Source organism: Pseudophryne corroboree, chromosome 6, assembly GCF_028390025.1.
Source record: "Pseudophryne corroboree isolate aPseCor3 chromosome 6, aPseCor3.hap2, whole genome shotgun sequence".
Classification (NCBI taxonomy): Eukaryota; Metazoa; Chordata; class Amphibia; order Anura; family Myobatrachidae; genus Pseudophryne; species Pseudophryne corroboree.
In genome coordinates, this window is record NC_086449.1 from 567,629,568 (window position 1) to 567,653,349 (window position 23,782).

At 40.8% G+C, this 23,782-nt stretch overlaps 1 protein-coding gene and 1 long non-coding RNA gene across 5 annotated transcripts in view; one reads left to right on the forward strand and one right to left on the reverse strand.

Moving 5' to 3' along the window:
- Positions 1-4,422: 4,422 nt before the first annotated feature.
- The window catches only part of IGF1 (insulin like growth factor 1), a 125,578-nt gene continuing 106,218 nt past the window's right edge, over positions 4,423-23,782 (forward strand). The window contains exons 1-2 of one of the 4 annotated variants that reach the window (XM_063927794.1): positions 4,423-4,726; positions 11,320-11,476. In XM_063927794.1, the coding sequence (XP_063783864.1) occupies positions 4,664-4,726; positions 11,320-11,476 (220 nt within the window). In that variant the 5' untranslated portion in view covers positions 4,423-4,663. Of the gene's footprint in view, positions 4,727-9,774; positions 9,961-11,319; positions 11,477-23,782 lie in introns of those variants that run through there. The other 3 variants (XM_063927796.1, XM_063927797.1, XM_063927795.1) reach the window with 3 other exon arrangements.
- LOC134932934 (uncharacterized) lies at positions 6,098-11,816 on the reverse strand. Its single transcript, XR_010179537.1, has 4 exons — positions 11,379-11,816; positions 9,644-9,904; positions 7,853-8,018; positions 6,098-6,531 (listed from the first exon to the last, which is right to left on the reverse strand). It is a non-coding gene; the product is annotated as an uncharacterized LOC134932934 (long non-coding RNA).

Sequence of the window (23,782 nt, forward strand, 5' to 3'; positions counted from 1 at the left end):
GTTTTTAAATCTGGACTATATAAATACAAGACATGTAGCAAACACTGGAAGTATTAGTAATTTACCTGTAGATGACAAGAAGAGAGGAGGCGTCACTTCACAATCAATGTCAGTTATGACACAACCTGTTCCTGCCTATCGTTGGTTGTGGGTTTTAGCACAGGGAAAACAGTTCCAGCCAGTGCTTGGAATCATATATTACAGATGATGCCTTCCTCATCATGGCTACATCTCGGCGAAGTTGCGCCTTGTTAGAAGTGACCGCGTGCATGTCTAAAGTGCGCCCAATTTACAATGAATGGGGTGGCTAAATACGCAGCTTGGCATGGCTAGAGAGCAGACGCGCCTAGCCACACTGAGAGTGCTCATCCGCCGCAGATGTAGCCACATTGAGCATGACTACATCTGTAGCTCTGAATTTATTTACTAACCTACAATTAAGTAAACCCAGTGGTAATAGCTTAGTTAGTTGCATTGTTTTTACAATGGCATGTATTTCACCTTAATTAGACCTAATTCAGTTCTCATTGAGTTTTAGACACTGGTTGGTCAGTACCAGGGTCCCCTATGGCATGTACAGTGCAAGAATGTGGTATATGTAGATCACCATAATTTGCTTAACTATTGCTAAATTAAATAATGCATTACCAGAACTATGGTATATTCATTACAATGCATTGCTGTTATCAATCTGGCACATTATCATGAATGCACTATCAGTATTTATTGTATACTGTATGTTTATAAAGGGGCTGGAAGCATGCATTCTATATATGTTAGTCAAACCTCTGTAGTGACCACAGCCACATCTGGCTGGCAACATGCCTTAAGCATGCGCCCCTACCACTGCATTCTCTGGGGGACCCTTCATGCTTCAACAATGGCTAGTAATAAACTAGGCGCATATTCTAATTCGGTTGCTGCATCTCAAGCTGTGTTCTATTGCTTGTGCAGGGCTGTCTTTTTGTATGGGCTCAATGGGCTCTTGCCCAAGGGCCCCAGGAGTATCAGGGCCCTAGGCTAATAGCTGAGGGTCCCCTCTTTCCAGGGGTACCAGATTTTTGAAAATTGGCCATGTGGAACCGTAGATATCCAACTTGAAATCAGTGGTCCCCATCCAAGCCTGTTAATTGCTCTTCCCAGCCAGATATCTCGGGTTCTGTCTGACTTAGCGTTTTTATGAGGCTATAATCCAAAAGCTGTGACTCTCCCCTTTTGGTGGATACTTGCAGCTTGCATCTACTATGCCCAGAACCAGAGATATCAGCCTTCAAGCAGCTGGTCCCTGCTCCAGCTTCACACACCTAATATGCAGTTTTAGATTTTCATTGATGAATTGCTCTGGTTCCTGAACTCTGATCCTCAAGTACCCAGAACTTTCTGAAAGGTGGGACTCTCTAGTTTTTTTTATCGCATTCAAAGCTAAGAAATATATTTTCAGGAACTTGAGATATCTGCAGTCAAGCAATCTGCCCTCCCACCGGAAAATGATAAATATTAAGCCCACTCCGCTACCCACCCCTCCCCTACGTATTAAATACCCCCTACCACTCTGGAAGTCATGTACCAGGGCTTTTTCATTCAGCCCAATGCCCCCATCTGTGCAGTAAAGGAGTAATTAGCAGAAATTACTTCTCCAGGTCCTATAAGCTGAGCGGAAGATAGAACACCCCCTTACCGCCCGTGGGACATCAAAACCTCTGCCGATAGCACCCCCCACCCCTACCGCTGGAGGATGGATAGGGGGCCCAGTGCATTGCTGTGCCTACACTGTTGTTAAGATGGCCCTGTGTATATGCGAACATACACTAATTTACATGCTTGTACCTTTATACTAATGCATGCTCATTTTATTTCCAACTCTACAACTGCTCCTTGTGTGAGGTGTGTGTTACTTTCCATCTAAGTGTAACATTTGCATAGTACATAGCATTATTTTTTTAAATGTTATTGTTAATTTGCACAATATTTCCTACAATCATATAACATGCAGTTTCATCAGCCATGTTAGTATTACAAATATACAATGTATCACAAGGTGCACATGACGTCGCATAAGAAAGCGGCTTTGCTGCTCCATCATGTGGGGTCATCCAAATGGGGATCAGTATGAGCAGGGGTCTATCGAGGGTGGCTCCGGTGGAGCGCGAGCTCTGGGCGCTGGAAAAGTTAGAGGGCGCACTGCCACCTGCTCACCCCCTCCTTCTGCCCGCTATACCACGGGTCGCTGTACAGGCAGCCACTGAGCAGGAGGAGGAGAAGTAGAGGGGCGCACACTCACTCGGACTCAAAGTCTAGGTAGGGAGCAGGGCAGGTCAGAGGAGACAGCAAGAGACCATAACAGCCAGCAAATGCCGGAGCTCTGCTGCCCTCTTTATAGGTATCACTGTCTGCTTGTAACTGTACAGCAGGGTAACTTCTGTCCTGCTACACCACTCTCTGTTCTGCCTGTTGCCACACCTGTTTCTGCTCCAGCTGCTGCAGCACCTCTCTTTGTCCCAGCTACTGCAGCATGTCTCTCTGTCCCAGCTATGCAGCACTTCTTTCTGCCCCAGGTGCTGCAGCACCTTTCTCTGCCCTGGCTGCTGCAGCACCTCTTTCTGCCCCAGCTGCTGCAGCACCTCTCTCTGCCTCTCTCTGCCCTGGCTTCTGCAGCACCTCTCTCTGCCCTGGCTGCTGCAGCACCTCTCTCTGCCCAGGCTGTTGCAGCACCCCTCTCTGCCCCAGTTGCACCAGCACTTTCCTCTACATTAGTGCTGCAACACCTCTCGCTGCCCCAGCTGCTGCTGCTGCAGCACCTCTCTCTCCATTATAAGCTGAAGAGTGACATGTATAAGCAGCTCTACTGTGGCATAACCTCCCCTATATTTTTGTTGCGCTCCTTTGGCACACAGTGTCCCTGTTTTAAACATGACGGGCACCCAAAAGAAACTTTCACCCTGAGATCCACAAGGTCTATGACTGGCCCTGTCGCCAATTTTGGATTTTTCTATATTTTTTCTTTTCAAATGTAATATTTACCCAATTCAGTACAGGAGAGGGGGTGCCAAATATACTGTTGCTCCGGGCACCAAGGCACCTAGCTACACCTCTGAGTATGAGATACCTACAATCAAAATCAACAACAATTGACCGATGGTCAAAATACTGACATTTAAAATGTTGACAAAGTCAAAATACGACATTTGAAATGTCGATAGGTCAAAAAGTTGACATGTGTTTTTATTATTTTTTGTTGCTGTGTATGCTGACATAGGTCGACATGGACACCGTCTAAGTGTACCACGTCCCCACGCATGGCTCGCAGTATGCTTCGGGCACGGTGCCTCGCTGCGCTCAGCACACTATTATATTCCCCCTCTAGGTCCACTGGGAAGAACAAGTCAGTGTAGATGAAAAAATCATGAAAAACTCGTGTTGACTTTATGACCTGTCGACATTTTAAATGTTGATATTTTGACCATGTCGGTATTTTGATCTTGTCGGTATTTTGACCGTTGGTCAATGGTTGACGGTATTATGACTGTTGGTATTTTGATTGTAGGTAAATTGATTGCATCCCTTCCAAATGTATATGACCTCCTTTATATCTAGCCAAATTCAGGCTTCTAGGCAACCTAGGTATGTAGGGTTAATCTTCTGTAAAGCAATCAAAGGCTATCCCTGAACGTAACTGGAAACCATAGTAACACAATGGACAAAAGTCACAGCATACCACTATAAAACTCTATAACTCAATGGTTAAACATTGCAATGCTGTACAATATAAATAGAAAAAAAAAGCTGAGTTGAGCTTTCATGTACTAACTCAGTTAAGGCATATGGATGACATCATAGCCTGTGAGCGCATACTGACGACCAGCTGCTATTAGTTAAATGATGCTGTTATTGTTGTTTCATATACAATGTAGGTTCAATATTTGTCAGACGTTTATTTTTCTTGGAATAAAAAAATCTCACATTTCTCATGGCAAGTAATGTGATTTCATATGGCAACTTATTATTGTAATGTTTATAAAAACAATGAAAAAAAAAACATCTGTTATCCCTAGCAAAGAGTTACCATGACATGTTGCATGTTGCAATAAAAATAAATTTTAAGTCATCATATTTTCCTTCTGAACTTTTATCACTGTGTACGTCAAACAGACTGAACTGATTACTTGCAGAATATTACCTACATCATGGGAGCTTCATAAGAAAAAGATGTGAGGACAGGCAGCAGAATGCAAGGCAGCAGACTCTTCTGTAGGCTTTTTTTTTTACTATGTCACTAAAGTGCATTCTTTTAAGTAAAAATAAATATGCTTTGCGATCCAGTCCTGAAATGCTAAGGTATGATGATGTTATTTGTCAAGCAGCCCAAAAAAGTCCTCGCTCAGAAACTTGCCAGAAGAGGGAGAGAGAGAGAAAACAACTGTTCTCCCAGCTGTTTCCTGTCTACAGTGTCTGTAAATGTAGATAAATGTGAGGATTTTCTGTAAATCCTTCTTCTGTTTGCTAAATCTGACTGTCACTGCTAAAATCAGAGCAGATCCTACGCAATGGAGTAAAGTCCTAATATTCAAATGTGACATAGCTCTGAATCTCTCTCTGGATTTCCTTTTTTTTTCTAGTTATCACAGCTAGCAATCTCATTTCAGACCCTGTACTTAAAGAAGCCATGGAAAAAAACAACTGTCTCTCAACACAATTATTTAAGTGCTACTTTTGTGATATCTTAAAGGTAAACTCATTTCTTATTTCATCTAATTTTTTTTATTATTTCTAATTAATGGAAACATTGGATGTGTCTCTCTCATTTCTAAGAATGCTTAAAGTAGACTCTTTCCATCCCATCTGTCATAGAGCTGTGGTTTTAGCATTAAAAAATGCTGAATGAGCATTTGTTGCATGTGATCCACAATTGTATAGATAGATAGATAGATAGATAGATAGATAGATAGATAGATAGATAGATAGATAGATAGATAGATAGATAGATTGTTGCTAATGTACTATACTGTAAATATTATTTAATGTATGCACTCCTTAAAATTCTTATGGATAACATGAATAATTGACAATTAAATGATTTGCATATATTTGCATTATTATGCATATATTTTGATACTTGTGCATAAATGATATAATGCAATGTGTTACACCTGTGCAAGAGCATTCCTATTGAAAGTATGTATACACTATCTTGGCAAGTGGACAAATGATTTTCCAGTTACAGTACTTACCAACTTTACAATATGTCTGGGTGCAAAGTCTTGTAAAATAGAAACATCCAGATCTGTCTTTTAGAATATTTATAATTAGTGTATTAGTTTCATTTGTCTACTTCAGGACTAATATTGCTGCCTGGAAAGCATTTTCACCTGCCTTAAGTGCAAATGCAAGTTTAGGATATTGAAATAGTTAACAGAACAATCTCTTAGTTCTTGATATTCCCTGAAAGCTGTGAAAATGCTTGCAGATGTGTGATTTAACATCATTTTGTAATTATTCACCCTGTTAGTGGATCATTTCCACTGCTCACATTGGGGTAAATTTACTAAGGTGGGAGATTTTTAGAACTGGTGATGTTGCCCATGGCAACCAATCAGATTCTACTTACCATTTATCTAGCTGCTTCTAGCAGATAATAGATATAATCTGATTGGTTGCTATGGGCAACATCACCAGTTCTAAAAATCTCCCACCTTAGTAAATTTATCCCATTGTAGTGGTTTCAGAGGAGAAGTTTGTTTATTGCAGTGTGAACTGTTCATGTGTTGCATTAAAGATTTTAAGGCTTTTATTCTGCATCATTTATATCTTTGTATTTAAATACATTTCATATATTTGATCTAACTGGATTTAGTGACCTTTCTAGCAGTTGCTGGCCAGGCTTCAAGTTTCCTTTCTCAGCATAAAAAAGTTTATGAAAGCTGAAGTTTTCTTTTTTACATAGTTGGAATGCGCTAATGCATTGGATCAGCCACTTCAAGTATTCGCTTTAGGCCCAATCCATAAAACACGTGATCACTGTGACTGCACATTTGTAATGTATTTGTTTTAGGCACAAATAAAGTGACAAACATATTGTAATGATCATTAAAACAGAGTCTTTTATCTTGGCTGCCAGATTTTTATACTGTTCTGTTTATTATTCGGAATATGGAATGATGATATTTTTTTATTTGAATCTGAGTTAAAAATGCTTAAAGTCAACATTAACTATTTCAGTATGTATGTCCTCTTATTGCGATGCAAGTAATAGAAAAATCTAGAGTAATGGCTGAAAACGTACAAAGGTCTGATACTGTACAACATGAATGTAAAGTTGCTGAGTGTAGCATGTGTAGTGTAGAATGTGTAGCGTGAACCACGTAGCGGTCAGAATGTGTAGAGCACAGGTTCTCAAAGTCAGTCCTCAGGATCCCCAACAGTTCATGTTTTCCAGGTCTCCTCACAGAATTGCAAGTGAAATAGCTTCACCTGCAGTGGCAAACGCAGGATTTCTAAAGGGGGGTTTCCAAATGCAATCCACAATCTCCCACTCTGTAGAACATGGAATACAGCATTAATATTTAACACTATAGAATACACTATAGAATAGATGTTCTAAGTTATAGACTGTATCAAACATATTTAAATAATATAAATAAGTAGCCAGGAAACGGTTAAATATACTATAATAAGTAAATATACAAATATAATAGAACAAGTACTGCACTTTCTAAGCACACATTCTCCCACCTCATGGTAAGGTACCTGTGTCTTCTTCCTGGTAGCTACTATCTGTTCCAGGTCACTGATTGAGGACTCACATCCATACACACCGCAATATGGTAGAAGAAGCTGCTACCACTGGGCATCTGCAGGAACTATGCTCTGTCCCTTAAACTGCATGATGTGGTGGCAGCTCTAGTAATCATATTATATACCATTGCTATTGTTGTCATAATTTGAGCCACTTCCCAAGAAGAGGGGGTTTCCGGGCAACTGGAACCCCCCTCCCCTGCGTTTGCCTATGACCTGTGAATCTCTTGAAATGTGTCAGTGACAAATGAATACACCTGTGCACCTGCTAGGTGACCTGGGAAATATGAGCTGTTGGGGGCCGTTTAGGATTTACATTGGGAACCACTGTTCTAGACACTACAGTACACTTAACTTTCCACATTCTATACTCTACAGCAGGCATTCCCAACCGCGGTCCTCAAGGCACACCAACAGTGCAGGTTTTAGTGATCTCCAGGCTTCAGCACAGATGGTTAAATGAAAATAACTGAGCTACTAATTAAGTCACCTGTGTTCTAGCCTGGATATCACTAAAACCAGGACTGTTAGTGTGCCTTGAGGACCGTGGTTGGGAAACACTGCTCTACAGAGTAGAGGTTGGAAGACACTGATGTACAGTATATACTGTGCAGAATGCGGAAAGCTAAGTGTAGTCACAGTTTCCAAAACGCTGTCATTACAGTTCAGATTTTAACATGATCCATGCTTGAGCACAAGTGACTGAAATAGTACCTCAGTCTATTTGATTTAACCATCTGGACTCAAGCATGGATATCCTAAAATCCTGCACTATAATGGCAGAGTTTGGGAATCTCTATAGGGGTGGTGTATGAAACACCGGCTAGTGGGATGCTGGCGGTCAGGAGACCAACAGCGGCATCCTGACAGTCTAAATCCCGACATGGGTCAATAAGTAGTCTCCCCCTTCCCTAACCTAACCCTCTCTTTTGGGTGCCTAACCCTACCCCCACTCCCTGCACCTTGAACCTAACCCTCCTCCCTGCACCCTAAACACCCTAATTCTCCCGAGGATCACCTAAACCTAATACCCCACCACCACCCCTGGCATAGTACTTACCCTCCGTGTTGTCTTGATGATCAGGATCCCGACAGTCGAGATTCTGGCATCGGTATCCTGGCCCCTTTAGGGATTCTGTCAATGGCATTCTGTTGTGTGTTGGGATTGCAGCACTGGTATCTTGTGTGCCGGGATCTCGGCCGCCGGGATTGTAATGGCATCCCCTCTATAGTGTAACAGAATGTGTAGTGTAGAACTTGTAGAACACAGTGTAGAATGCATAGAGTGTACATTGTGTTATGTATAGTGTACAATGTATAGTATGTAACATATGTATTATACAATGTAAGATGGATAGTATGGAATGTGTAATATACAGCGTAAAATGTGTAAAGTATGTAATATGTGTATTATGCAATGTAGGATGGGTTGTGTAGCATGTGGAATGTCCAGTTTATGTTGAGTGTGTTTCCATCACCATGTAGTATAAATTTAAGGACCCCCGTACATCAGTTGTCAATTGGTGCATTTTGCCAATTTGAAGATAATTGTGCAAATAAATCTGCAATGTATGGGCTTCACAGATTGCGGATTCAGACCAAAAATCGATTGGGACTGTTAAATCAGGTTGTCCAACATGTTGGATTTCACAGATCACTTAGTGCTGTAGATTGCTAGTGTATGTAACAATCAGCAGATTTACAGGGGTGGTCTTCTGTATGCCGAATGTCGGGATCCCGGCGCACAGTATACCGGCGCCAGATTCTCGACAGCCGGCATACCGACAGATATTCTCCCTCGTGGGGGTCCACGACCCCCCTGGAGGGAGAATAAATAGCATGACGCGCATAGCGCGCCACCGTGCCCGCAGCGTGGCGAGTGCAGCGAGCCCGCAAGGGGCTCCTTTGCACTCGCCACGCTGTCGGTATGCCAGCGGTCGGGCTCCCGGCGCCGGTATGCTGGTCGCCGGGAGCCCGGTCGCCGGCATACCATACTACACCCATTTAGAGACCATTTCTACTAAACTGATGGGCCTTTCCAGACTGTCAAATCTGTATTTGCTAAAAATGATCTGCAAATCACTGAAAATATCTGTAATGTGTGGGCGTAGATTGGTTGATTGGGAAATCTTTAAATCTGTGGAAATTTTTTTTTTTTTTGTGATTGCTGATGTATTGCTAATGTATTGGTGCCTTTAAACTATGTCTACACATCCTTTTTCAGACATAGAAGACTGAATGGGATCAAGTACTGTTAGTGGAGTGACTAAGTTGGAGTCACCCAGTGCGGATTCCTCATGTGTGCCAAACATGCGCATGAATGGGAGGTGGCCTCATGTCAACAATGCCACACCCACTGGAATATGATGTTTTGAGGGCATGACCATGCATCATGCCCCTGTTATCGTCATGCTGGGGGCTTGTCCAGCTCTCCTTGAATCTAACCCCCGCCCCCTTAGTGACGTTACTGACAATTGTAGAAGAATGTGAAATATGTCAGTATTATTTCCCATGCTATTTCACACTCTAAGAAAATGTCAGACATGGCCTTACAGAGATTGACTAGTAGTCCTGAAAGACAATGTTTTGCCTGTCTGTGGCCACTAATACCCCTTTTCCACTGCAATACCGGGATGCACCCGGGACCTGTACACGCGTCCTTCCTAATTGAGATCCGGTATGAGACCTCTTTCAGACCAGCAGACCAGCCTGGCAATATTTTTTTCCTGAGGTAACTTTGGCTGAATTAATGTTGGTCAATAACACACTTTAATGAAGGTCATTTGTTTGGAGAAGAACAGGTTTGCGCAACAGGGAAATAATAACAAATAAAGAGAAGAGGATTTAGTACCTGGTAAAATGGGCCATGTTAAAAGTTCATCTGCTGGGGAAGGGTCATTGCAGTAACAAGTTGCATTGCACATGACACGGTCTTCAATTATTTGCAAAGTTAAAGGCCACCTTCTTCAAGTTTTAATGCCAGACAGGTACCAGCCACTCCCAGACAGACAGCTAACTTCTGTATGTGGGACGGTTTTTCTGTGACATACAACATCAGCAGCAGTGCAACACTCCAGTCTTTCAGGTAGCTGTAAGTCACATTTTTTTGCACCTGTGGAGAGGGCAATCCTGATATAACCATGGGGAGAATGTCACTGGACACTGCTGGTATGATTATATAGGCACTGGAAGAAGTACACAGTTAAATAACTTTCCCTAGTTTCCAGAGACACTCCTACTCTAGGTTTTAAAGCTGTGTCCCTTTCAATCTGTGTTCTCAGACTGGCCCCTATTTTTCAATTCTGACTAAGTAGGTTAATCTAGACTGTGAGGAACTTGATGAGTTTAGGTTTGCCTGCTCAGTGGGGAGGTATTCTTGAAAATTATTTTAACATTTTGCCAAGTATGGAAATTGCTGTTATAATCATGTCAAGGGTACAGTAGGGCCCTACTTGTATAATAATAGTTAGCTAATGCTGATGTATCACTAGTGATAAAATGGGTAGTCACTGGATATATTCATGTGTTAGCAATACTGTTATAATGAGGGTTGGCCACAGCTGCTACTATGATGTACGGAGAATGGATTTCATAATATGTGAAAACTGTTATCATAAATATGAATAGGCACTGGTAATATATTGTAGAACACTGGCAGTATACAATATATTGTAGAACACTGGCAGTATATAATGTATTGTAGAACACTGGCAGTATACAATGTATTGTAGAACACTGGCAGTATACAATATATTGTAGAACACTGGGAGTATACAATGTATTGTAGAACACTGGCAGTATACAATATATTGTAGAACACTGGGAGTATACAATGTATTGTAGAACACTGGCAGTATACAATGTATTGTAGAACACTGGCAGTATACATTACAATATATTGTAGAACACTGGCAGTATACAATGTATTGTAGAACACTGGCAGTATACAATATATTGTAGAACACTGGGAGTATACAATGTATTGTAGAACACTGGCAGTATACAATATATTGTAGAACACTGTGAGTATACAATGTATTGTAGAACACTGGCAGTATACAATATATTGTAGAACACTGGCAGTATACAATGTATTGTAGAACACTGGCAGTATACAATATATTGTAGAACACTGGCAGTATACAATGTATTGTAGAACACTGGCAGTATACAATATATTGTAGAACACTGGCAGTATACAATGTATTGTAGAACACTGGCAGTGTACAATATATTGTAAAACACTGGCAGTATACAGTAGGAGCACCTCTGGTACAACATTGTGTGGAGAACTATCCCTGACACAGTTATAGAATTGTCCTCAAGCTTGCTACCCTGAATAAGCATGAGTTCTTCTCTTAGGACATAGATTTTTGTCATTATCTTTATTGTTATCCATAATTATTTTACAGCACAGTATATGAAATTAGGAAATATTATACAAGTATATTTTACAGAATGCAAACTTAGCTATTAATGATGGTTAATGTTATCATATGTCATTTTTTTATTATTATCATTTGGCAGGTTAAAATGCACACGATGACCTACATTCATCTCATTTACCTGAGCTTATGTCTACTCACCATAAGCCAGTCAGCGGCTGCTGGTCAAGAAACACTCTGCGGTGCTGAATTAGTGGATGCCCTTCAGTTTGTATGTGGAGACAGGGGCTTCTTTTTCAGTAAGCAGTTTTTTTCTTATTTGTTTCCTTAAACTTCAGTGTATGTTAAATGAAATCCTATATAAAGTTCAGATAGCCCTATTAGGGAAAACGTGACAGAGAAGGGCTGTGAAGTCTAAAGGGATAGCGCCCTGTAGAGTGGATGGTTGGAAAGTTTTAGAGTGGGTGACAAGTACAAATAAGTGGCCCATGGCACCACACCATAGGCCCAAGTTTACAATAATGGGAATATGGAAAGTGTTCATTTACAACCCATAATGTTGTGGAAAGTTGGGAGGTATCTACAGATCATTGCAGCTCTGCATAGCACCTGTCACTTGTCACGGCAATGAAGGGTGTTTTTAGTAGGGGGGAGGAGGCATAAGAGTTTGGAAGTGAAGGATATGCTTCCAGCGATACGTGGCCACACCCTGGCGATGTGTGCTCATGAGCCTTCTCAAGCACACATTGTGGGAGGTACTGTATGTAAATGAGAGAGGGGCTCAGTAACTGTTATACCCTGTTTGCCAGCTCTCCACTGGGTCTTTACTTGCTTTTGACACCAGAGTGGGATTTTTCAGCTCAGTCATTAGACCATTAATTTTTCCTGAATGAATGATACATTGATGAATGAATTCAAAATTGGGGCTTATTTAACAAAATGGTGCTACAGTATGGCATAAATGTGCTTTACCTCTGAATGTGTGTGCATGTACATGTGATAGAGAATATAGATTGTAAGCTCCACTAGGGCAGGGACTGATGTGAATGGCTGTGTATTCTCTGTAAAGCGCTGAGGAATATGTGTGTGCTACTGTATATAAATAACTGGTAATAAATAAATAATAACAACCAATCAAATGATAAATATCTGTTGCTAAGGGGTACAGCAAACAGTGCACTATGTTATTACTGCACATAAGCCTTATTGCTTTCTTTAGCATCCCAGTGGAAGGAAAAGATACTTTTATTTTCTGTGTATTGCATAAGAGGGTTCCTGGAACCCTGGACTTCACAATGCACGCAACTTCTGTAAAACTGGTCTGTTGCTCCCTGTTATCACTGCTTTCCATATGGAATTCAATATGTCTATACATTTTAAAAGAATGCAATAACAGTGTGAAGCTTATTAAAACATATTTTAAAATGGGGCAATAAAAGTTTCTATTTTAATAACCTTTACAAGAGCCGAAAATGTCCTTTTGACTATGTTACTTTTGTTTTGTTTGTTTCTGTGGCCCAATATGATTGGTTTACAAGTTTACAGTCACCAGTTTTGTGTTTTCATGGAACTGCAGGACCAATCTGAATCACAAATTTCTTAATTGTGTTGATTAGGGATAAAGGGGGGAATTCAATTGTGGGCAAAGGGTGTGAATTTGTGAATTGCCGTTGCTGTGGTGTTTAAACGCCGGCAATGGCAACCCGACTTGAACTTTTCACCCAGCCAATTCGCCCCCAATTTGCTCAGAAGTACTCACTACCTTATGTGGAACAAACACTTTTGAGTGAGATCCTGCAGCCATAAAGTGTGGTGGGTGTCCTGAGAATTTGCCTGGGCAAACAAATAGCCGCAAGTGTATTCCTCCCATGCTCTTTATAAAGGAATATCAGAGGTTGGTATAACATGATATCAGACATGGATAGGAGAGAGCAGTACAGCTCCAGATATGCCTAAGCAATGTAAGCATGTTTAATTACACCACTGTGTACAGTCCTTTTATTGTACAAGTGTCCAGGCAGTACTCTCCACTATGTAGCCTATGCTTACCCTTCACTCTGTCCTGAACCTCATAACTCAAAGGCTATGCCATGAATATTTTTCTAGTTCGCAAAATACTTAGCTAGATATGAATGTTCACTTATGCATGTAGTAAAAATAATTATACATATTTTTGCTCTTCTTCATGTGACATTTTTCATGTAAAACAATGTACATACCTTTCAGTCGGTTTTATGGCTCCTTATCAAATACAAGAGGCCAAATACTGATGAGCTAAGAAAGATAATAAAAATGAGCTGTTACTAGGAGATCACAACTGCTCACAATGGGCACCCAGCAAGCCATAAGGGTAAACCTCAGCACACGTGCTCTTTTCGTGATACCATGCACCTAGTCTTTCCAATTGCACCTAGTTTTACTGGGAGCTATATGGAATTATGGGCCAAAATGGTGGCAGTATGCAAATGGATTGCACAAAGAATGCAAGTGCTAATAGAAGCACATCTCAATGGGTTTTCCATTTGCTATTGCAACTGACATTATTATTATCAGAACTTAAGGGTCATACACACGGAGCAATACTAGCTCTATATCGTTAGCAAAACTAGTGCGTATCGTTCCGTGTGTATAACCAACGATGAACAATACGCGCTCCTGCAGATCGTTATTGTTGCAATAAATAGATTGTGCATGCACATAATTTTGCCTAGAAACTTGACTAGATAGTGCACAACGTTACGTATGTATGGTACATAATGATTAAAGCCAACAATACCAATTTACGTCATTATACCCACTCCATCATAGCTTGGTTTCTAGTATAGACAAAATCGTTCATAGCCAAAATCACTCCATGTGTATAGTCAATATCATTGGTTCTGGACTGGAAATTCAAGGGAAATCGTTAACCCAAAATAATTCATAGCCAGAATTGCTCTGTGTGTATGCACCCTTACACCTACTAGCTTAGTAAGTGGTATGACTGAAAAAGGCATCCCCTTGACATATGCACATCCCATATATGGTGCAATTCTGGATACACCGTCAGTGCACACTCACTAGACACACACAACACTACCTGAGGATGGTGCTATTCTGTTAATACACCCAGTTGCTGCTCAGAAATGCCCATTTACGGATGGGAAGAATGGCTGAGTTCTGCCTGACCCAGATCACCTGGCAATATGCAAAGATGCATAAATTCACTATAGCTCATGTACAGTTTGAGTACACTCACTAGACACAGCCGCATTCAGACCTGAGTGCACCTAGAATCAGACCCTATATCTATAATAAATCTGATAACACATGGCATATCTTCTGTGTCCTCTTCCTAACATGAAAGCTATGGAACAAAGCACAGTAATATGGCGTGAGTAGGGGATCTCTGTATAAAGCTTACAATTACAGTCAAACCTCAGAAAACATCTGCTGAAGAAGTCCCTATGGTGATTGCCATTAATGCTTCAGTTTAAAAAAACCAAACCATATTTTTCAGGTTCATAACGAATATAATAATAAATAGGCCCTTATACCATTTCATCTCATGTTTTATTACAGTGATTTGTTTGCAGGAATCATTCACATATATATATGGGGTATATTCAATTCATGTCGGATCCTTTCCGACGGTAAGGATCCGACATGTGTGTATTCAAAGCACCGCCAAATCCGACAGGTTTGGCCCATTCCCAACAATGGTAATCCAACTTTTTTCAAAGTCGGATTGACATTGTCGGAAACGGGGCTAAAACCTATTGGGTTTGGCCCCGCTTCTGGAAATACATGTGGATCGGCGGCTTAAGCCTCCAATCCGCGTGTATTCCGGCAGGCTTCCGACAAGTCGGATTTCACTACTTGTCGGGAAAAAAGGGGCTGCATTGAATAGGTCAGAACCCCTTCCAACCTAAACCTGTCAGAAACTGCCATCTTTCCAACAAGACGGCAGTTTCTGACAATAATTGAATACTCCCCATACTGTATATATAAAAATGCAGCTCTTGACAAAATCCGTTATTTATAAATACACATGAAGTTTTTTAAATCTGGAAAGTTAAGTGCCCAAATTCTACACATACAAGGAAACATCCTAAAACACCAGCATTACATTTGCATAGTATGTAACATTACAGATGCATATAAAAACTAAGATGAGTAGATTACCAGAATTAACATACTGTATGTGCATGCTTCACAACACGCACATCTAGAAAGTGAATATGTGGTATTCATTTTCACTGACTCATAGTGACTGTAATTGTAATTTTTCACTATAAGTACTAGTGATTTTCCTGATCCATAGAGGAATATAGAAAATGTGGCCGCTATATACTTTTAAAGCTGGTCATAACATAGCCAATAACTTTAAATTTATGGCTCTTTATAGAATTCATTACCATCTTAAAGGAGGTGATAGGTGAAGAGCTGGCGTGTGAAACTACAGAAGTACAATATGCGTTTGAAAGCAATCAGAGATGCAGACTTGGCACGATGCGGATGGGTTTTTTCCTAATTCTTTTAAAGAGTGATCATTACATACTTGTTTCCTACCTGTTTCCTGTAATGTATTAAAACACAGTTGGCCTGATTGTGAGTCGCACATAACACGGTAGCAGTTATGGACTCTTCCTGTGATCAGAAGTACTATGCAAGTATTCATACTCCAGTATTCTGAGTCAGACAAATCTACAGACCCTCATTGCCCACAGCCCTCCAGCTGGGAGAGCAGCTGCCATTACTGGTAATGGGACTTACACCTACCTCATGCTTGTTGCAGAGGATCCGACTGATGGTGTGAAGTTGGCATACTGTCATCTCATAGTAGGTCGTAACTGTCTACACTCCTACGACATGTTTAAGGTATGCTTTTCCTATGTGTTGACCACTTTGTTGCTGCCCAGTTACCAGCTAGTAACATCCATTTATGTATCTATCTATCAATCTATCTATCTATCTATCTATCTATCTATCTATCTATCTATCTATCTATCTATCTATTGAGTATTAATTACCTGGGCCCGGGCCTTTTGCCTTCCAGTCTGCAGCACTGCAGCATCTCTTCCCAGACCACTACATGCTGCTGTGTGCTAGGCAGCAGTGGGTCCTGGGAGGCTGCTGCTGCTGAGTGCAGCAGTCTCCTCTGTCTGCAGAGGGTATTAGCGATCGCACTGATCATGTCCCCTCCTGAATCTGTCCCTGGTTGAGGGATGCACAGCGCCCCCCCTGTGCAGGCCGGCACATAGTACTTTATTCAAGGTTATTTTTTTTAAAAAGGGGCACAGCCACTCCTCCATGATTAGGACATGCCCCTGCATTAATGGGGCCACAGCAGCTTCTAATTCAGGTTACTCACCCTCACCTACAGTACAAAGCTCTTACTGCACTGCTTTATACTCTACATTAAGCCTAAGGCTGGGTACTCACAGTGCAATTTTTTGCACTACTGTATATCGCACACTATCTGGCTAGAGTGCAATATAGTGCACTATATCTCACTGTGTGTACGCACTATATTGTATGCGACATAGTTTGGTGCCCACTACCGCGGGTCGTATCCAATGTTCTATTTCCGATGAACATGCAGCTCAAGTATAGCGAGACAGTACACTAGCTAGTGCATATTGTACCGTGTATGTGACGTAAGATTTTGTATCTGATTTTCGTCATCACAATAAAGTGAGAAGCCATATCTTATGCTATATCTTATACTAAATCTATTGTGCTAAATCTTATGCTATATCTTACCATGTGTATGCACTATTTCGTATGTTCAGGAGCTCAGGGATTTTCAAGGGAAATAGTGTAGGATATCTTAATATAACCAAAAACTTGCCACAGCACACGTGCCAAAGCCGCACTGTGCACATGCAATGATTTATTTGCGATAGCGCAGGCAGAGAGGATTTACTCCCAAAATGAGTGACAGGTAGTCAGCATCTGGAGGAGGTAACGGGTAGGTGGCTAGAGAAAAGCAGGTGTCTCGAGACCATTTTCTGGGCGTGCCAAAATCAGCCACGGAAATTTGCTCGCAGCTGGAGAGCCCACGTCGTCTTAGGAGAGCCGCTCTGTCTGAGACAGCATAGATTTACTCAAAAGTTCATTGGTCAATCAATCTGCTTCCGTTGTTTCCATTTTTGTACATAAGCGGTAGATGTGAGATGCTGGCATTGGGCTTCTCTATTTACAAGGTGAAATTAGCATAATTTAGCAATTGCACAGCTAGCAAAATCACATATGCGAATGTATTTGCGTTCAACTCTGAATCATGCCCTATGACTGTTACTAATTACTGCTACTGGTAACACCAAAGAGGTCTAGATCTATAGTATGAGATACTTTCTAGTAAAATACTTTTAATTTATAAACATAACAATTCTTCTGAGAATTTTCATATACGTCACATCTGTTCTTGGAAAATGTAATTGCAAAGCAATGATTTTTTTTTTTTTTTTTAACTGTGAATTTATTTTATCTGTAATCTGACAGCTCACATGGAGGATGTTTGAATTATGAATCATACAGCATAGGGTCAAATAAAGGACTCTTTCCATCTTTACTGATAAAAAAAACAGCTGCATATTTATTAAAACATGTTTGAAAAGGGCCAGTATTTGGGGAGCGTAAAGAGGGCAACAAACTGAGTTTAATATTTTATATTCTATATTTCCATTATCATTATGTGTATATAATTGGTTCATGGACATGCGGTGAGGTAAATGGTTCAGGAGGCACTGGCTAGTACCAGAGACAGATTTACACACAATATATGAGCCAAAGTTTTCATGTGGGCATTATGCACAGGTGCAACAGTATATACATGTGGACATTATACACAGGTGCAGCAGTATATACATGTGGGCATTATACATAGGTGCAGCAGCAGTATATACTGCTGGAAATCCGGTGAGTTTTGATCAGAGATGTACGGAAAGGATAGGCAGGGTAGGCACTGCCTCACCTACTGTACCATAGACTTTTTACTCTAGAGTTTTGACTATAAAAATTATTAGAATTAAACAAAGAAGATTTTTCTAATATGTTGGTTTATATGTTAGTTGACATGAAAGACTCTGCCTCACCTGCCTCACTCCACCACACGTCATTGTGATTGGTTCTACCACTGGTTCACTGAAAAAGAAAATAGTGGTAGTAGATTGCATTCTGGTACTGCTGATGAAAGCAGGAAGCACTCTCCTAGGAGTGTAATATTAGGCCAACACAAAATGGTTGACCATCTTTTCTTTTGGGTGTTTTTTTTTTGTTTTCACTTTTCTGCCACAAAAAAAGCCATGCTTGCCATGCTTTGGACAAGGTTACTATTCCCAATTGTAGTCCACGTGGACAGTAAAGTATGGAAAAGTTGAAAAAAGAAGAAAAAGAAAAGAAATTGTATCGGCCATTGTCATGTAGACCTTTTGAACCTATCGACCATTTGAACCTATCGACCTTTTGGCCATGTCGATCTTTTGACCCTGGTGACCTAATTCATGTCGACTCCTTGTGAGAGTTGAAGAGCTCAGATTTGCCACCATCTTAGTTGTCACATATCAAATTTTACCAGTCATAAATAATGATCATACAGTGGGGGAGATTCAAATGTTTGAAAAGTCAGTTGGGAGTCTGTTTTTTCCTATCTAATAGACAGGAAAAAACAGACACCCAACCGACTTTTCAAACATTTGAATCTCCCCCAGTATGTCTTAGAGGCTGTCAGAAGAGGTTAGCTACATTTTCAGAACTGTTCTGTGACACCTTCGCACTGTGCTGTATTTATATGTATGTGTTTACACCTTAAAGAGTAATTGTTATGTTGCATATAGCCGTTAATGCATATCAATAAATTTCATTTATTTTACAACTGTGTATTCTTTAAGTGTGCCCCCCCCCCCCAAAGATAGTTTTGTTTTTCTTTCTCCTGTGCATGGTATAATAGTCATAAGAATTGGCTCTTACATGCAGGGTTGGACTGGCCCACAGGGGTACAGAGGAAATCCCCGGTGGGCCCCAGGCCCTTCATCCTCCTCTAGGGATCAGGTTCCAGATTGTGTACTTGAATTATACATATTTTACCTTATACTACAAAGATCTATTATGTATTTTCTAACCATTAGAGATCCCATGCACTCTCTAATGGTTAGGAAAACCAATGGGGCAGCTGGCCACACTCCCCTTTGTAGACTGGCCACGTCCCTAAACATGGGCCTCTACAACTGCATCCCCCCGGTGGGCCCTTCATGCTTCAGTCCGACCCTGCTACCATGGTATACTAATCACCAGAATTGGAGCTCACATGACATACTGCCGCTTACATGGCAGAATGGGCACTTAAAAGTTATATTAATCAATAAAATCGGCTCTTACATGGTATAATAGTCACAAGAATTGGTATGTGGATGGTATACTGGCCCCAGAAACAGGATTTGCATGATACATTAATCAGCTAAATTGGTATCTGAATGGTAGACAAAATACCAGAATTGTAGCATGTAGGATACAGTATACTATCCAGCACAATTGTGGTCTGTATTACATACCAGTTACCAGAATTGGTATCCGCTTAGTATATTAGCCACACAAATTGGTTTCTCCATGACATACTAGCCCTTAGAATGGGCATCTGCATAAATATCTTATCCACTAGTGCTTGATTCTTTGTGGTACACTGACCTTTAGAATGGAGGTCACTATGGCATACTGGCCACCAGAAAAGGACCTAGGTGTTGTTTCATAAAATATTTTTTACTTTCTATGTTCAAAGCCTAATATAAAATATAGAGTGCTCCCTCTTTTTTCCACCACTCCCCTTTACAGCATCACATTCACTTACCATCAGGCATATGCCTTGCACAAAAATGCAATCATTTTTATTATCACGTCATGATAACAGATCCTCCTTATATCCACTGTTATAGCACTAGTTTTATCCTGTGTTTTAAGCATATGGTATAGAAAGGAACACTTGTTTAAGTATACGCAGTACATGTATCCATTGGGTGGCTTTTTTGTCAGGATCCAGTGAACTGGGCTGATGTACCAGATTAAATCACTTCCAATGTGATGCTAAATTGAGTGGAAAATACTGCAAAAGAATGATTACTTGACATGATTATTTAAACTACTGTCAGTTTTATTCATATTTAACGCATTGTTTAGTCTCTCATTGGCAAAAGTCATCTAAAGAAGCACTTGGCAAGCTTAGAAATGATTCTTGGCACAAAGACTACTTTTACTTTTCCCTAGACTGAAAATACCAAGAAAAACCCTTGTATTACTTAACTTCTGGCAATTTACTCTCTGCAATTGGACACAAGTTTCTGCATATGGTTTTATACCCATTTCTGTCACAATTAATTGCTTTGATTAACCTTTGTGGTCACTGGGCCAAATTATACAGTTGACAGAGACCACACAGTATTTTAATTAAAATCATTTGCCTTTCTGGTCATACGTATATTTAAGTGACCTGCATAGCAAGTATTTTAGTGGAAAAGGATCAATATTACACATGTGGGAACTGGAAGCAAACATTAATAAACTGAACCCAGTGTTACAATTCCCTTTGTACATGCTGTAATTCTGCTGTTATTCACGACATGAAGAAACATACATCAAAAAGACTGAGGCAACAAGAATTAAGTTCCTCTTAAGTACTTTCCAAGGAACACTGGAAATCATTTTTCATGTTGTCATTCTTTCCTGGAATGTGAGAACTGTAGTGTACTGGTATGGAGTGTAGCAGTCCTGGTGGAGAAAAGCTCACTGAGTTGCTGAACTATGACTAAAGTAGGATGGGAAAGGACAGACCTAGGGCAATATGTAATATCCGGCGATGTGCAGGCTGTTCGGGAAGTTTTGTGAAGTTGCCCGCATTTTTAAAGCGCCAATCGTTTACAAGGCAAAACCAGGTCTCTGTATGAATCAGCCAGTCAGTCCACATAGTGCATTTCTGCTAAGTCATGAGTCTATACTATATGTTCTGTTAGAGAATCCCCTTTCTCCAGACATGGCAAACAGTTATAGAAATGTGACAGAGAGAATGATGGACATATTTAACTAAGAAAAAAACACTACAGTTATGACATGTATTGACTTTGAAAGAAAGTACAATGGAACATGCTAGCGCTACATAAATGTTAATAAATAAATTAATATATAGATGTTACAGCCAAGAATTATAAAACCTCTTGGTGTCACTGGGCCTTTCAAACAGCAGTGGAAATTTGAAACAAATTGTAAAACCAAAAGCTATATTATGCATTTATTTTTTTTCCCAGTGGGGGCAAATTTGTTATATTGTTTCTATGAGGGCCAATATGTGTGTTTTTTCCTATGGGTGCTAATGTGTTTTATTTTTTTTCTTGTGCAATGTTTTTCACCTGCTCTTGCATTCGAATTGCATTGCGCATGCATGCACCGCAATGGTGTTAGTACAGATTCCGACACACACACCAGGAAGTATATAAGGAATGTGTTGGGCATTCCTGTGTGGTTACAGGGGGTTGGATAGTCAGACGCAGATATAACGTAGTATGGGCGTGTTGCTGTAAGTGGTTACGTATAGAGACATTGAATTGCTCACATTGGTGGTCATAGTCAGATGGATGATCTGCACCTAGCATAGTGCTGGTAAAAGTTACAATGGTGTGACCGATGGTGGGGTATTTAAGACGCACAAAGTATGATTGCAGCCTCTGCAGACAGTGAAAGTAGGCGCCTCAGTCCTTGCATATTTGAGTGCACAGATGTACACTAGGGAACGGCATTGTAACAGCAATAGCATAAAGTCACAGATGCAACTGCAGCAAAAGAAGCAAGGAAGTCCGCAACTGCTCCCAACTCAGAATCAGACCCTATGAGGAGGAATCCCATCCCACCAAAAGACTCCACCCCCACAACAGACCCCGCCCCCATTAGGGCTGCTTCCATAAATTTCCTGGGCTGGTTTTCCATCCCAATATGCCCCTGTATCTATATCAATCAGCTCAGTAATAAGCAGATGTGTATATATATATATATAATTATGTCATACCTCCCAATATTTAGTTTGCGGGAAAGGCAAGCGGCAGCGGTAATTCATCATATGTCAAGTGCTTCAATTCGCTGGATTGCCACCTCCGCCTGTACTGTTCCCTTCCGTTAAAACCACACTTTGAATGCTGTGCACACCATGCCAATTGTGATCAGTATAGCAGAGCAGCGATGAATGGAGTATACCTTCTAGTCCTAGAGGGACATAGCTGTCTCAATATGAGTAAAAAAAAAAAGTAGTCTTTGTGCCAAGAATCATTTCTAAGCTTGCCAAGTACAAATTTAAAGTAGGTAGATAGAAGATAAAATAGCAATAAGCGTCCTGCCACAAAAAGTCTGTGGGTGATAATAGGCTGTTGTCATCCACAGACATTTTGTCGGAAGTACGTTTATTATTTCCTTGCCGAACTTATACAGAAACTTGGAACTTGTTTTCCCCTTGAGGGATATTCATTTCTGTGTTTTACAGCTGACGCTTGATTAACAAGTTAATTATATTTATATACTTTTATGTCCTTCCTCATTTTATTTATTGACTATTGGACCTTATTGCTAATTTAGCAAAACTGCAACTGCTAACACTCGTATGCTGGAGGCTGAACAGCACAGGGCAAGGCCGCCCAGCATACTAAATGCTGCCAGTGATGCGCTCACAATACAATCGTGAGTGCATGGCAGACCCAGTAAAATAAGGGTAGCCTCCTGCCTGTGCAGCCTGGCTGCGAAGGCAGCCGCCGCCATGTTTTTTCTTGCAGTGACTGTGTGTGAAGTCACATGCGTCCATCTCGGAAACTCCCCGAACCTGTCGACAGGCGCCAGCAATACCGAGTTGCTGCCCCCGACCTCGCTGCAAACGCCCCGGCTTGTCAATCAGGCAGGGGTATTCACATCACTGCAATGTGGTTGCACTGGGCCAAATGTGTTTTTATATTTTTCAGCATTTATTATTAAATTATTACTGATATGTTTGTGCTCCCAGTATAGCATTTGTCTTTTACTTGTGTTGGTTCCACACCAAGAGGGATCAGCTCCCACCACACCGAGTGAGCAGCATCTAGATATATTTATACTTCTCTCATCAATTCTAGAAGCACCTGGTTGTTTGTTTGTTTTCTTTTGTCTGTTTCAATAGGAGCAGAGGGACAGGTCCCTCAAATCTGGACATAGCTGGCTAGATCAGGACTCTATGTACTAAGCTTTGCTGATAAAGTATAAGCCAACCAATGCCTGTCATTTTTAAGCACAACCTCTAACATGGCAGTATACTTTAGCTCACTCTACTTTATTTCTCTCCAAGGCTTGGTACATCTATCCTAAAATACCAGCCAACCAGCTCCTGTCATTTTTTAAACACAGCCTGTACCATGGCTATTAGGAGCTGATTGGCTGGTACCAGGGGTGCTTCTAGAGAAGAGGAGGTTCGTGTGTAAGATCCTTCTGGGCCCCATCCTCTCTATCCGGCAGCGCTGTAGCTCAGGGCACCAGAGTCACTATGTGACCCTAGCCCTGTCCCAGAGTCTAGAGTGCATGCACAGGTCTCCAGGAAAATGGCGCAGTGACCATTTACCCAGTGTTTT